Source organism: Littorina saxatilis, unplaced genomic scaffold, assembly GCF_037325665.1.
Source record: "Littorina saxatilis isolate snail1 unplaced genomic scaffold, US_GU_Lsax_2.0 scaffold_2038, whole genome shotgun sequence".
NCBI lineage: Eukaryota > Metazoa > Mollusca > Gastropoda > Littorinimorpha > Littorinidae > Littorina > Littorina saxatilis.
The window spans coordinates 4298-18183 of NW_027127285.1; the positions used below are offsets into that span (position 1 = coordinate 4298).

A 13886-nucleotide genomic window follows, 5' to 3' on the forward strand; every position below is an offset into this window, starting at 1 on the left:
AGTCACAATAATAGATAGGTAGGGTTCATTCCATGGAGGAGGTCAGAGAGTGCTGAGAGGGTAAGAAATTCCTCAGACACTACCACACCTGCAGGGCCGCACAGACACCGGGGAGCATGTCAATGTTTATGTTACACAGATACCTATACCTGGCCTCAAGGAGTGACTCATAAAAGACGTTCACGCTAGAGTCAACAACCTCGCCCTTTCATCATAAAACCGCGTCCTAATTTCACAAGCTGAACGATCACGGCAATGCGAGGTGCCAGGTGAAAGGCTCTGGGAGGGAACACAATTCGAATTCCTGGGAAAATTGTCAAGATGACACAGTGTGTACTTGAAGATGCACCGACCGTCAGAATCGCGGAGTTGCACTGCGTTGGATTTCACGGAAGCGATGCAGGCGTCACAAATAATCTACCAAACAAAGAAGCTCTTGACTCGTACATACTTAAAAAGAAGCTTGAATCGGCGAACGATCACATTTTGATCACTATTGCTCTGATGCGGGGAACAAACAGAAAGAATGTCAACAACACAAAAAAGTTGAAAAGGCTCTCAGAGCAGACTTCGCCGAATGTGAACTACGTCACCAGAATAGCAAGACACAAAACGGAAGTGACGAAAAGCTCTTGACCTGCGCTGTTTACCGTAGCAACTACACGACCTAGGAAACGGTGCAGGCAAGGTTTTTTTTGGGCGAGGAAGTGTTCTGAATCGCCAAAATGTCTGATCAGAACATAGCAAGCGATGGCTCCAAGGCAGCGACGCCGGTGGCTTCAACAACTTCCATCGGAGACCCCCAAGACATGACACCAAAAGAGCAAGACTTCTTGAAAGCCAAATCTTACCTCCTGACTGCCAGCACAAACACAGGACTCAACTTGTGAGTATCCTAGGGTACTCATTATTCGTTCGTATTTTGACTATTTGATTCACGTTGAAATGACACTGAAGATGAGCAATTCATGAACAGAATTTTTTTCTTCTTTTAAGCAAGTAAAACAAACACGTACGGTGCCTGCAGTAATTAACGCGTCTATCTCCACTTACAGTTTTACACATGTATTAAAGTAGAATGTAACCATGTTATACAAAAGAGAATATGTGATTCCAGTATGGAATGTGTTTCTGTTTTTTCTTATTTTAATTGTGTGCCTGGAATCAAAGTCAGATAAAGTATCCCTTAGCATATCATCTGTTTGGCCACTACTGTACATATTAATGTGTATGTGTAGAAGTACTGTATGTGTTAATATACTGTATACTAGATGTATCTTTTATTAAGGTAGAGACACAGTTTAATAACACAAGTTTCAGTAGAAGAAAAGGTAGCAAACTCACATAAGGTTCAGATATAAAAGCAATTTAATTATAGAAAAGATTAAACAGAGCTTAATTGTGTTCTACGAATAAATATCACGAGTATAAAGTCATAGCCAAAGACAAAAACATAATTAGAGAATGGTATGTCTTTCTTATATCACAGCTCTTCATAAAAAAACTTTATAGTTTTCTTCTGGAGTTCTACACCATTAAATTATGACATGCACAGAACGCACATAATACAATGAAAAATGTACCATCATGCCTTTGCTTTTACAGGTACGACCACTTGTCTATGGTTTTGACCCGTGTGCTTGATGAGCGGCCAGACAATGTTGTCGACGTCTTTGAAGATGTCAGCAAAGACGCCAAGAGGTCTAAGTTCACATCAGATGTCGACACAGTCCAAGAGAAAATCGACAGATCTACAGAGGTTGCCCTCGCACAGATTCAGAAGAAGCTTTTTTCTGTAAGTTAGCATTCTTTTACTTAGCAACTGTAGAGCTTGATTGGTGACGCATATTTCTGTGTTGATGATAAGGGAAACACCTCGTTTACAAACTTGTACAAGCTCTAACCATAAAGATGTTGTTTATTGAGAGACAAGGTGGAGATTAAGTACACCAGAAAGCTGGGTTAACACACCATACAAATGGAAGAAAAACAAATATTTGATTTGATTGTTTAACTTGATAAAAATTGCACCCTTTTCAACTTTTGCATGTAATATAGATTAGTGAAAGACATTAAAAAAGAAAGAGAGAGAGAGAGAGAGAGAGAGAGAGAGAGAGAGAGAGAGAGAGAGAGAGAGAGAGAGAGAGAGAGAGAGAGAGAGAGAGAATTATTGACACCAAAGAAAATCAACTCAGACTCTTTATGACCACGCCACACAGGCATATCCTCTCCCCTGATTTTAAATCCCTCTGACCATTCATGTCTTTACTGTTTACAGAAAGGTGAAGGTGAGGAGGAGGAGGCTGCCCAGGATGAGGAAGTGGAAACCCCCCTCCCCAACCTCATGGAGCTGTGCTTTTACTTTGAGCAAGCTGGGATCGGTTTGAACCGCGAGGAGATGATCCGTGTGTGGCTGGCGCTGAAAAACTTAGTGGATAACCACCCCTTGCAGCACTTGAGATTCTGGGGCAAGATGCTCGGCACAGAACAAAACTATTACGTCGCTGAGGTCGAGTACAGGGAGGGTGACGAAGAGGAGGATGAAGAAGAGGAGGTGAGAGACTGTTAGTGTTTTAGTGGGAAAAGTTAGAGTCCCTAAAACACTGATTTGTATGTGGTTGTATGTCTTGAAATGCTATCACTTAATCAAAAAGCTGCTTCTGCAGCACTGTCTTCATCAATTAAATCTCCAACCCATCCGAAGAAATCATGTAGATGAGCAAAGTATGACAAGAAAATTTAGTGACAAAAACAAAGGAATTTACTACCAAATTTTAGTGTTGTTTATTTTTAGTACAGTTTTCTCAAGCCAAAAAGAGATCCTGAAGATCATCTACATCATATTTGCATAATGTACATACCTGTAAATGCAAGAAGCATATAGCTTCCTTAATTTTGCCACATATTTGCAGCTACAGAATTCAAGATCATGAGCATGGCAGTTGACAAAATGCCAATCCTCTTATTGACTTCATTCCTAAACACTGTGTTTGTTGCTTTTGCAGGTTGAGGAGGCCCAAGAAGATGAACCTCCGGAGGAGAAAGAAGATGACGAAGAAGGAGGTGTGTGAAATAAACGCCTATAAGAGAATTTATGAAAATAAAATAATAATAGATGATCCTGGAGCAAAACAAATCTCTAAAATGCCCTTTGAGTCCGTTTAATTTCAGTGTTTAGTTGTTGATCGTTAAAGGTAAATTACAGAATTTATGAATGATTGAATGTTTTTCATGCTTATGAAAGCTTGAAGTGTAAATAGCGGTCAGGAAAAGGAGCAGAAACAAACTGAAACATGAAAGATCAACTGTAAAGAAGGGGACATATTTTTTAAAAAGGATGTCTTAATAAAGAAGAAAATAAAAGGAAGGAAAAATAACTATTAGAGAGGAATAATGAGGAAGTCCAAATAGTGAGAAATCATGCAATGCAACTCTTACACATATATAGAACGGAAAACCTGTAATGTCTTTGTGTGCTGTGTGTTTTACAGAGGAACAGGAGGAGGATGACACACCAAAGCCAGAATTCAAACCACCACCCGTAACGCCAAAGGAAGACAACAAAACAGGTGTCAACAAGAAGTTCTACTTTGTCTGCAATGACCGTAAGTATTTTGACAATGCCATGTAATGGGGGGTATTTTTGACTCACATGCGAAGCAAAAGTGAGTCTATGTACTCACCCGAGTCGTCCGTCCGTCCGGCCGGCCGGCCGTCCGGAAAACTTTAACGTTGGATATTTCTTGGACACTATTCAGTCTATCAGTACCAAATTTGGCAAGATGGTGTATGATGACAAGGCCCCCCAAAAAATACATAGCATCTTGACCTTGCTTCAAGGTCAAGGTCGCAGGGGCCATAAATGTTGTCTAAAAAACAGCTATTTTTCAAATTTTTCACATTTTCTCTGAAGTTTTTGAGATTTAATACCTCACCTATATATGATATATAGGGCAAAGTAAGCCCCATCTTTTGATACCAGTTTGGTTTACCTTGCTTCAAGGTCAAGGTCACAGGAGCTCTTCAAAGTTGGATTGTATACATATTTTGAAGTGACCTTGACCCTGAACTATGGAAGATAACTGTTTCAAACTTAAAAATTATGTGGGGCACATGTTATGCTTTCATCATGAGACACATTTGGTCACATATGATCAAGGTCAAGGTCACTTTGACCCTTATGAAATGTGACCAAAATAAGGTAGTGAACCACTAAAAGTGACCATATCTCATGGTAGAAAGAGCCAATAAGCACCATTGTACTTCCTATGTCTTGAATTAACAGCTTTGTTTTGCATGACCTTGGATGACCTTGACCTTGGGTCAAGGTCACTTGACCTTGGGTCAAGGTCACATGTATTTTGGTAGGAAAAATGTGTAAAGCAGTTCTTAGTGTATGATGTCATTGCTAGGTTTAGCTGAAGGTCAAGGTCATGTAAAGGTCAAGGTCAAGCATGTGAGTCGTATGGGCTTTGCCCTTCTTGTTGCTGTTTGTTTACGCAAGGTTTAAAAAAGGGAGGAAAAGAGCATATATTTTAAACATTTGGCTTGGCAGCTTTTGAAGACAAAAAAGTAAACATTGAAATAGAATAATAAAAATTTAAAGAGAGGCACAAAAGGAATTTTGATCTCTCACATTTGAGCAGACAAGAAGAAACCCATTACACACGCTCTGAGGTAGATCATAGAAAGAGGCACGCCATAATGTCATTGTATGCTACAAACTGAGATTAATGGGAGGTAACTGCACACAACAGATACATGTAATAACAGCCCCTTCTTATGTTCCTTTGAAATATCTAGCACTTGATGTCCTTATTTGTAATTATAATTAATAGTCAATGTAGATGCATTTGAAACTACATCATGCATAGAATTGTTTATTTGTTTACATATTTTCTATTTAATAGTCTTTGCCAGGCGCTTACAACTATTGCAGGATTTGATCCATAATCTCCTGAAAGCGGCGTATGGCTGCCTGAATGGCAGGGTAAAAACTGTCATACACGTAATATCCCACTCGTGCAAAAATATGAGTGAACGTGGGAGTTTCAGCACATTAATGAAGAAGAAGAAGAAGAAGAAGAAGAAGAAGAAGAAGAAGAAGAAGAAGAAGAAGATCCATAGAATATACTTATTAGTTATTATTATGACAATAATTTGCTGTGTTTCAGCTGGCAAAGTGTGGGTGAAACTTCCCCCAGTCACACCAGCACAGATCACTGGCGCCAGACAAGTCAAGAAGTTCTTCACTGGCCGTCTTGATGCTCCAGTAAGTGCATCTAAATGTGCAGTTGTGCAGTTTTTGTAAACATATTTTACCTCAGTTGCATGCAGGTTGCTACAACAGTTATTTTTTGCCTTCTCTCTCTTTTTTAATTTTTTTTTTACAGGCATCCTTCTTCATAGGTCTTTTTCTTTTCTCTGCAGTTGTGCAGTTAATTTGTTATGACAAATGCATAGAAGGACAGGATGAAAAATGAGGAAGGAAGCAAATGAAGAAAGAAACAAGTCGCGTAAGGCGAAAATACAATATTTAGTCAAGTAGCTGTCGAACTCACAGAATGAAACTGAACGCAATGCAACGCAGCAAGACCGTAGCATCGTCAGTCCACCGCGCACGGCAAAGGCAGTGAAATTGACAAGAAGAGCGGGGTAGTACTTGCGCTGAGAAGGATAGCACGCTTTTCTGTACCTCTCTTCGTTTTAACTTTCTGAGCGTGTTTTTAATCCAAACATATCATATCTATATGTTTTTGGAATCAGGAACCGACAAGGAATAAGATGAAAGTGTTTTTAAATTGATTTCGAAAAAAAATTTTGATAATATTTTTTATATATTTAATTTTCAGAGCTTGTTTTTAATCCGAATATAACATATTTATATGTTTTTGGAATCAGCAAATGATGGAGAATAAGATAAACGTAAATTTGGATCGTTTTATAAATTTTTTTTTTTTTACAATTTTCAGATTTTTAATGACCAAAGTCATTAATTAATTTTTAAGCCACCAAGCTGAAATGCAATACCGAAGTCCGGGCTTTGTCGAAGATTACTTGACCAAAATTTCAACCAATTTGGTTGAAAAATGAGGGCGTGACAGTGCCGCCTCAACTTTCACGAAAAAGCCGGATATGACGTCATCAAAGACATTAATTTTATCAAAAAAATGAAAAAAATGTTCGGGGATTTCATACCCAGGAACTCTCATGTCAAATTTCATAAAGATCGGTCCAGTAGTTTAGTCTGAATCGCTCTACACACACACACACACACACAGACACACACACACACGCACATACACCACGACCCTCGTTTCGATTCCCCCTCGATGTTAAAATATTCAGTCAAAACTTGACTAAATATAAAAAGGAAGAAAATAAACGATCTAAGGATTGAAAGAGGGAGAATAAAAAAGGAAATTTAAAGAAAAAAGAAAATAAAAACAAGTCGCGTAAGGCGAAATTACTACATTTAGTCAAGCTGTGGAACTCACAGAATGAAACTGAACGTAGTCCGCCGCTAGTGCAAAAGGCTGCGAAAGTGACGAGCCTGTTTGGCGCGGTAGCGATTGCGCTGTGCTTTACTGTACCTCTCTTCGTTTTAACTTTCTGAGCGTGTTTTTAATCCAAACATATCGTTTTGGGAATCAGGAACCGACAAGGAATAAGATGAAATAGATTTTAAAACGATTTCGAAAATTTAATTTTGATCATAATTTTTATATTTTTAATTTTCAGAGCTTGTTTTTAATCCAAATATAACATATGTATATGTTTTTGGAATCAGAAAATGACGAAGAATAAGATGAAATTGTTTTTGGATCGTTTAATAAAAATATTATTTTAATTACAAGTTTCCGATTTTTAATGACCAAACTCACTCATTAGTTTTTAAGCCACCAAGCTGAAATGCAATACCAAACCCCGACCTTCGTCGAAGATTGATTTGCCAAAATTTCAATCAATTTGATTGAAAAATGAGGGTGTGACAGTGCCGCCTCAACTTTTACAAAAAGCTGGATATTTATCGAAAAAATGAAAAAAAAGTCCGGGGATATCATACCCAGGAACTCTCATGTCAAATTTCATAAAGATCGGCCCAGTAGTTTAGTCTGAATCGCTCTACACACACACACAGACAGACACACACACACACACACACACACACATACACCACGACCCTCGTCTCGATTCCCCCCTCTATGTTAAAACATTTAGTCAAAACTTGACTAAATGTAAACTAAAAGAAAGAAAACAATCATTCCACACATTGCACTAAACATTCTGTTCATTTATTCACCATCTGTATAGGTGTAGCATGAATACATGTACAAACATCATTTCACTGTTCTTGCCAACAAGCCAAACTACTGTGATATGAATAAAAAAACAAGAGGCGAAGCCTTCAAGGCTCACGTAAGAAATCGACAAACAGTAACACAAACTCAATCACTCCGTCACACATACACACACACACACAGTAAGCATTGGTGACATTGTGCAAGAAAGAGAGACACTAGATCTAGATCTGTCTGTCTGCATGTAGCCTACTTACAGACACGACTGCCAAATAGTCTCGGCCCGCTCAAAATAACAATGACCGAGACATTCCTTCGCGTGACGTCTAACCCTCTTACGCCATAATGTGACGTCTTCAAATGACGAAATGTTAAAGTTTCTACCACAGACATACACACGCACGCACGCACATACGCACATACGCACATACGCACGCACGCACAGACAGGACAAAGTTACGATCGCATAGGCTACACTTCGTGAGCCAACAAGAAAGGTAGGTTGTTTTAACGTTTGTTATTGACAGAGCAATACATTCACAAATATACATGTGAATGTATTGTTTTGTCAATAACAAACGTTCCAACAACCTACCTTTCTTGTTTTTTGAGTCACTTGAGAAAAAGTGACTCTATGTAATCGGTCAGTGTTAGTCGGACGGCCGGCCGGCCGTCCGGCCGGCCGTCCGGCCGGCCGTCCGTAGACACCACCTTAACGTTGGACTTTTCTCGGAAACTATCAAAGCGATCGGGCTCATATTTTGTTTAGTCGTGACCTCCAATGACCTCTACACTTTAACGATGGTTTCGTTGACCTTTGACCTTTTTCAAGGTCACAGGTCAGCGTCAAAGGAAAAATTAGACATTTTATATCTTTGACAAAGTATCTCGGAAACTATCAAAGCGATCGGGCTCATATTTTGTTTAGTCGTGACCTCCAATGACCTCTACACTTTAACGATGGTTTCGTTGACCTTTGACCTTTTTCAAGGTCACAGGTCAGCGTCAAAGGAAAAATTAGACATTTTATATCTTTGACAAAGTTCATCGGATGTGATTGAAACTTTGTAGGATTATTCTTTACATCAAAGTATTTACATCTGTAGCCTTTTACGAACGTTATCAGAAAAACAAGGGAGATAACTAGCCTTTTCTGTTCGGCAACACACAACTTAACGTTGGGCTTTTCTCGGAAACTATAAAAGTGACCGGGCTCAAATTTTATGTGAACGTGACTCATTGTGTTGTGAATAGCAATTTCTTCCTGTCCATCTGATGCCTCATATAATATTCAGAACTGCGAAAGTGACTCGATCGAGCGTTTGCTCTTCTTGTTGTTGTTGTTGAACAAATGTCTAACTTTTGAAAAAATTGCAAATGTAATGAGTTTGTTTTGTAATCTGCAGATCGAGAAGGCAGAAATCACCGAGCGTCTGGCTGACTCCCCCTGTGCCCTGGTAGCCAGTCAGTACGGCTGGTCTGGTAACATGGAGCGCATCCAGCGAGCACAGGCGTACGCCAAGGCCAACGATGCATCACAGTCGTAAGTGTCTCAAGGTTTATCTTCTTTGTGTTTGTTGTGAGAGATTAGAATTTTATGTTGCTTTACGGCCATAGTGTCTCTAGGCTATATTTATCTTTGTTGTGAGAGATAGGTGGTATGCAGAAAGCCAGGACAATTTTATGTTTCTCTTAGGCCAACAGTGCTTTACGATCGTAGTGTCTCCAGGCTATCTTTTATATTTGTTGTAAGAGATATGTGATATGCAATAAGACTGGACAATTTTATGTTTCTCTTTGGCCAACAGTGTTTTATGGCAGTAGTGTCTCAAAGCTATCTTTATCTTTGTTGTGAGAGATAGCTGATATGCAGTAAGACTGAAGAATTTTGTGTTTATCCAGGGATAACGATGCTGTACAGCCATAGTGTCTTTAGGCAGTATTTATATTTGTTGTACTAGGTATGGTTTTCATGTAAAGGAGAGTGCCTTACTGGCAGTGGAGATGTAAAACTTGTCTTTCGATTGACAGATTCTATTCCACCCAGAAGAAGACGCTTGAAATAAACCCTCGCCATCCTCTCATGAAAGAGCTCAAGGCCCGAGTCGAGGTGGGTAGCATGATAAAATTGTGATATTAAAGTTTCCCATTCATACAAAGGGGAGAGAGTGTTTCCAAGGTTCTGTTTTGTATTGCAGGGGCGCATTCGTGTGTATTTCTGTTATCTGACTGTTTAGGTTTACAATATGTAACCAAGAAAATTGAAGCACACTTAATATGCAGAAGAAAAAAATCATATTATTTGAGCTACCTAAGAGCTGTTGAAAACAGCATGGGAATGCTTCTTCCACTAAATTACAGTCAAGGATAAATATATTACTGATTGTATAGCTGGAAAGAAACTAGTCACGCCGGTCGATGCTGTATTGTATTCTAGTCATTATGCTTTTGAGATTTGACTTTTAGCCGTTTGTTGTGTGTTTATCAGGTGAATGCTGAGGATCAGACCGCCAAGGATCTTGCCATGGTGATGTTTGAGACAGCCACGTTACGATCAGGCTACATGCTATCTGACAGTGCCAGCTTTGCTGATCGCATTGATCGCATGTTGAGGCTCAGCATGGATGTATCGCTAGATGCAAAGGTGGGTGCTTTTATGATACTTACTCAAACCTGCAACAACACCACACACTCTTACTCAGGCGCAGACTTGAAAGTTTTTCAAAGCAAGGACATTTAGTCCTACACAGTCATATCTTCAATCCCGGTCCAACTCAGTAACTAACCTTTTGTCCTCTGAGGCTGGGAACAACACAGCATGTTTTGTAGTGAGTTCCTCCCCCCAGAATTGCCCATGGAGTGCAGGTGAAAATGTCATTGTTGCTCCTGGTTCTACAGGTGGAGGAGGAGCCTGTGTTTGAAGAGGACGAGGAGGCACCAGAGGAAGGGGAGGAAGTGAATGCTGAGGATGACGATGCTAAGGTTAGTGGTCATCGGTTTGAAATTGAAAACGAGCTGCGTTCACATCGGGATGTGTCTGGATAAGCCTTGAATGTGTAAGCAGGGATGACCAAATCATCCGCCCGGTCGCCAGGGGCGAGTAAAAAAACCGCCGGCCTAGAATAAACCGCCTGGCAACTCGCCCGGCTGGCCAATGAAAATTCTCGTCAAATGCGACCCTTTTGGTTGTAATATCCTGTTTTAAAGCCGTATAAACACTGCAGATCAACTGTGGTATGTACCGGGCCAGCAGAATTTGTCTGGGGTAGTGACTTTCTTGAAGTTACTCGCCCGGCTGGCGAGTTAACATTTTGAGATTTGGCCATCCCTGTCTGTGTAAGGTGTGGTTAACAACTTCGCAAACCTAGTGCAGAACTTTTGGCAAAGGGCATAATTATATTTATATATTTTGCGTATGATATGGTTAATTAATTGAATCAGTGCACAGGACTAAGACCGGGTTTGGTTTTTAGTGGTTTTCAACTTATTTAGGCTTTTTTTGGAACCTGTCTGTTCAAACTTGTGCTTACTGATGTTGAATTGTGATATGTCTTTTATTAACTTGTGTGGCAAAAATCTTGATGTCCTATTTTGGGTTTGCAGGATGACAGTGAAAAAGTACACGAGGAGCTCTAGGCATGTGTGTGGTGCTGATGTGTGGGAGATGCATGAAGAGACTGTATGAATGTGATAAAACGCGACGGAAAGGAGGGAAATTTCAGGGACTCAGCTGTGTCTTCAGACTTACAGTTCACTGTTATATCAGCATCAGAGAGGAGAGTGCGACCAAGTTTTAACAGCAGAGACATGGGAGATACAGAGAATATCTGTAATTGTGAAAGATTCCTTACAAGAATTTTCATATGCATGATTTTGCAAAGGTGTTCAAACACCATGCTCAAATTAGAACATTTGATTGTCCAAGACTTATTTATAATGATCATCGTTGGTTGTACACCTTTAGATGTGTAGACAGCAATTTTGGATTTCTCCCAGCTATTGCTAGTTTTGGAGTTTCAGCTGTTTTACATCTTTTAGTTTGTTTAGGGAAGGATCAGTTATGCTCAGCTTAGATAGTAGACACTTTTTTTCAGGGTGGTATTCCAGGGTATGAAACAAGTGGAGTGTTGTCTTTTTAGGTTGTGGTGTCTTCATTTTTGCAGGTTTTCAAAGCTCCATTGCATATTAAACAATTTTGTTCCTACTTTTATTTGTCATGGGAATTAGATTGAAGGTCTGTTGTGCTCTTTCCTGGCCTCTGCTGATATATAGTATTCGAAGATAGCCAAGATGACGCAGAGTGACTTAACAGAAAAAGATTCGCGTTTGAGACCAAAAGTGTAAAAGTAGTGATGCATCATATGTATATTTTGTTTGCGAGAAAATGACTTTTTGGCATCCTTTGACATTTGAATATTAAGGGTTTACATGTCAGTTGTACATTAAAGTGAAAGACCTTCTCATTTTGTTTTTCTCGAGTGTTGCGTATCATTCTCCAAAGAGAACTCATTGCATAGTTGTTCAATGACTTGTAAATGTGAAGAGGTGCTTGCTTGTTTTGACTGAACGGTGGTGCCAAAGAGATGTATGCTTGTTAGGTCTGATTATGGCAATGAGAGAAAAATGCTGGCACGAATGAAATGTGTATGGATTATCTGTTGGCACCTTTCTTTGTCACTTTACACCAAGTGGTGCGCTGTATGTTGTACGTTCTTTGTCAGCCATTAAAACTTTACACTTTATTTTGTTCAAAAGACTGTGCTGTGTTTCTTTATTGGCATATGTGTGAATGTGTGTCCATTGATCACGTTTGAGAGAACTAGGTCTGTTTACACAGTTTGGGATAATCTGTTATAACCAAAGAAGGCAGAGAGCTAATGGCAAGATCTACGAAACAAAGTCTCAAGGATCATTGAAATTAACAAACAACTTTCATCCTCAAAGTCTTTCTTTCATTTCAATGAAAGGATTTCAAAGAGGATGAAAGTCGTTTGTTCATTTTCATTCCAGGTCTGACTGCTTCCACATAACTCGCTCACTGTAGTTGTCTACTATATATAGTCTATTCTTAGATAGCTTACATCCCTTTGTTTCGTAGTTCTTACCCATTCGTTATGTGGAATATCAGCTTTGAATATCTCATTAACTGTTTTGATTGTGAGTGAAGAGAAGGCATTACCAATGATCGAAGGCCCTTTTGTCCCACCTGCCATCTGCTCCATATGTCCTATTCAAAAGTAATTAAGCTGATAACTTCATTATTCAGGGACTGAAATATTTTAGAAAACAATTCCAGGGAATGCAACATGAAACGTGCCTTTTTAGGTTGTGTACTTGTTCAAGTCTGTGAAAACGTATTGCTGTGGACAGAATTGTCCATATTTCTGTTCGAAAATGTAGTCTCGAACTATAATCGGCAGCTTTTGCTCCTCAAGCCGTGGCACAAGAAATTGTGCACACACACACACACAATCAATCAATATGAGGCTTATATCGCGCGTATTCCGTGGGTACAGTTCTAAGCGCACACACACACGAGATGAACATAATCCACGTCGCCTGTTGACATCTTACGCGAATAACCTTTAAGAAAGTATACTGCACAACAACGCAAACGCAACCTCCAGGCCACAGGGTGTGACAGCAGCAAACTAAAACGACATCACTATCAATACACATCATGCAGGTACCCGCCGCGGTTAACCTCAGTCAAGTCTTCGCACGGTGACTCATCATGGCAGCGGTTACTGAGGAGAATAAAACTGGGAAATCAAAGGTGGTAACGGCATCTTGCACAAACATTTGCACAAATGCCGGCAAGACCAAGCGGGACACAAACACACCTGTAGCTGTTCCCAAACCACAGCAAGAACAAAGTGTGCCTGCGCTATTCTGGTATTCCTGCCGACCGTGTGCAATTGTGCCAGACCTCAGTGTTTGGCAGTCATGTGTGTGTGGGGCCAGCATGCGGTTTGCGGCGGGTAATCGGGGAGAAAGGAGGTAGATGATGTGGGGTAGAAACTGGCACCATATGGCATAGACCTATACTAATCAGGGCCGGACCCAGGGGGGGGTTCCAGGGGTTCCGGAACCCCACCCCTGGAAAAAGCATGTACCTTGCTTTGACTTTTACTAGTTTTAGCACCAAAACAATGCTGCTCTTAACCCTCAAAACAAGGCCCAGAATGCACCAGATTGCACAGATTTTAACCGTTTTTCAAAAATTTTCCGGGGGAGCATGCCCCCGGACCCCCCTAATTCGCGCGCCTGCTTTGCAGGCGCGCGCTTGTGGTTTCGCCACTTCGCTGATTTGCCCCCCCAAAAAAGGAGGAACCCCCCCCTTACAACTCATTTGGTCCGGCCCTGCTAATATAGGTCACTGCATAATTATAGTAAATCAAAGATAAGAATTAAAAGAGAAAAAAAGTATGTTCATAAACATTGACCGTTAGGAATTGCAACTAAGGCAGATGACTAGATGAGTATGGGATAGGAACTGGTACCATATGGTTACTCAACGGTATTCAGTGAAGAAAACCGTTGTGAACCATGTGTCAGAACTGAAAGAAGTACAAAAGCAGTAGG

The 13886-nt window shown here is 40.1% G+C and overlaps 2 protein-coding genes across 2 annotated transcripts; both read left to right on the forward strand.

The window, feature by feature from the left end:
- Positions 1-636: 636 nt before the first annotated feature.
- On the forward strand, positions 637-7320 carry LOC138955748 (radial spoke head protein 4 homolog A-like). Its single transcript, XM_070327290.1, has 7 exons — positions 637-886; positions 1606-1795; positions 2279-2554; positions 3006-3063; positions 3492-3605; positions 5175-5272; positions 7315-7320. The coding sequence occupies exons 1-7, from the start codon at positions 726-728 to the stop codon at positions 7318-7320; spliced, it is 903 nt and encodes a 300-aa protein (XP_070183391.1). The 5' UTR covers positions 637-725.
- Positions 7321-8668: 1348 nt separating this feature from the next.
- LOC138955749 (endoplasmin-like) lies at positions 8669-11141 on the forward strand. Its single transcript, XM_070327291.1, has 5 exons — positions 8669-8844; positions 9333-9411; positions 9790-9945; positions 10200-10283; positions 10905-11141. The coding sequence occupies exons 1-5, from the start codon at positions 8684-8686 to the stop codon at positions 10935-10937; spliced, it is 513 nt and encodes a 170-aa protein (XP_070183392.1). The 5' UTR covers positions 8669-8683; the 3' UTR covers positions 10938-11141.
- Positions 11142-13886: the final 2745 nt, after the last annotated feature.

Bases quoted from the DNA above. Each gene is read 5' to 3' on its own strand.
- LOC138955749 (XM_070327291.1), top strand. From the start codon at position 8,684: ATGAGTTTGTTTTGTAATCTGCAGATCGAGAAGGCAGAAATCACCGAG. The intron at 8,845-9,332 runs GTAAGTGTCTCA...TTCGATTGACAG, and splicing joins GCCAACGATGCATCACAGTC to ATTCTATTCCACCCAGAAGA. The intron at 10,284-10,904 runs GTTAGTGGTCAT...TTGGGTTTGCAG, and splicing joins CTGAGGATGACGATGCTAAG to GATGACAGTGAAAAAGTACA.
- LOC138955748 (XM_070327290.1), top strand. From the start codon at position 726: ATGTCTGATCAGAACATAGCAAGCGATGGCTCCAAGGCAGCGACGCCG. The intron at 3,064-3,491 runs GTGTGTGAAATA...TGTGTTTTACAG, and splicing joins AGAAGATGACGAAGAAGGAG to AGGAACAGGAGGAGGATGAC. The intron at 3,606-5,174 runs GTAAGTATTTTG...GCTGTGTTTCAG, and splicing joins CTACTTTGTCTGCAATGACC to CTGGCAAAGTGTGGGTGAAA.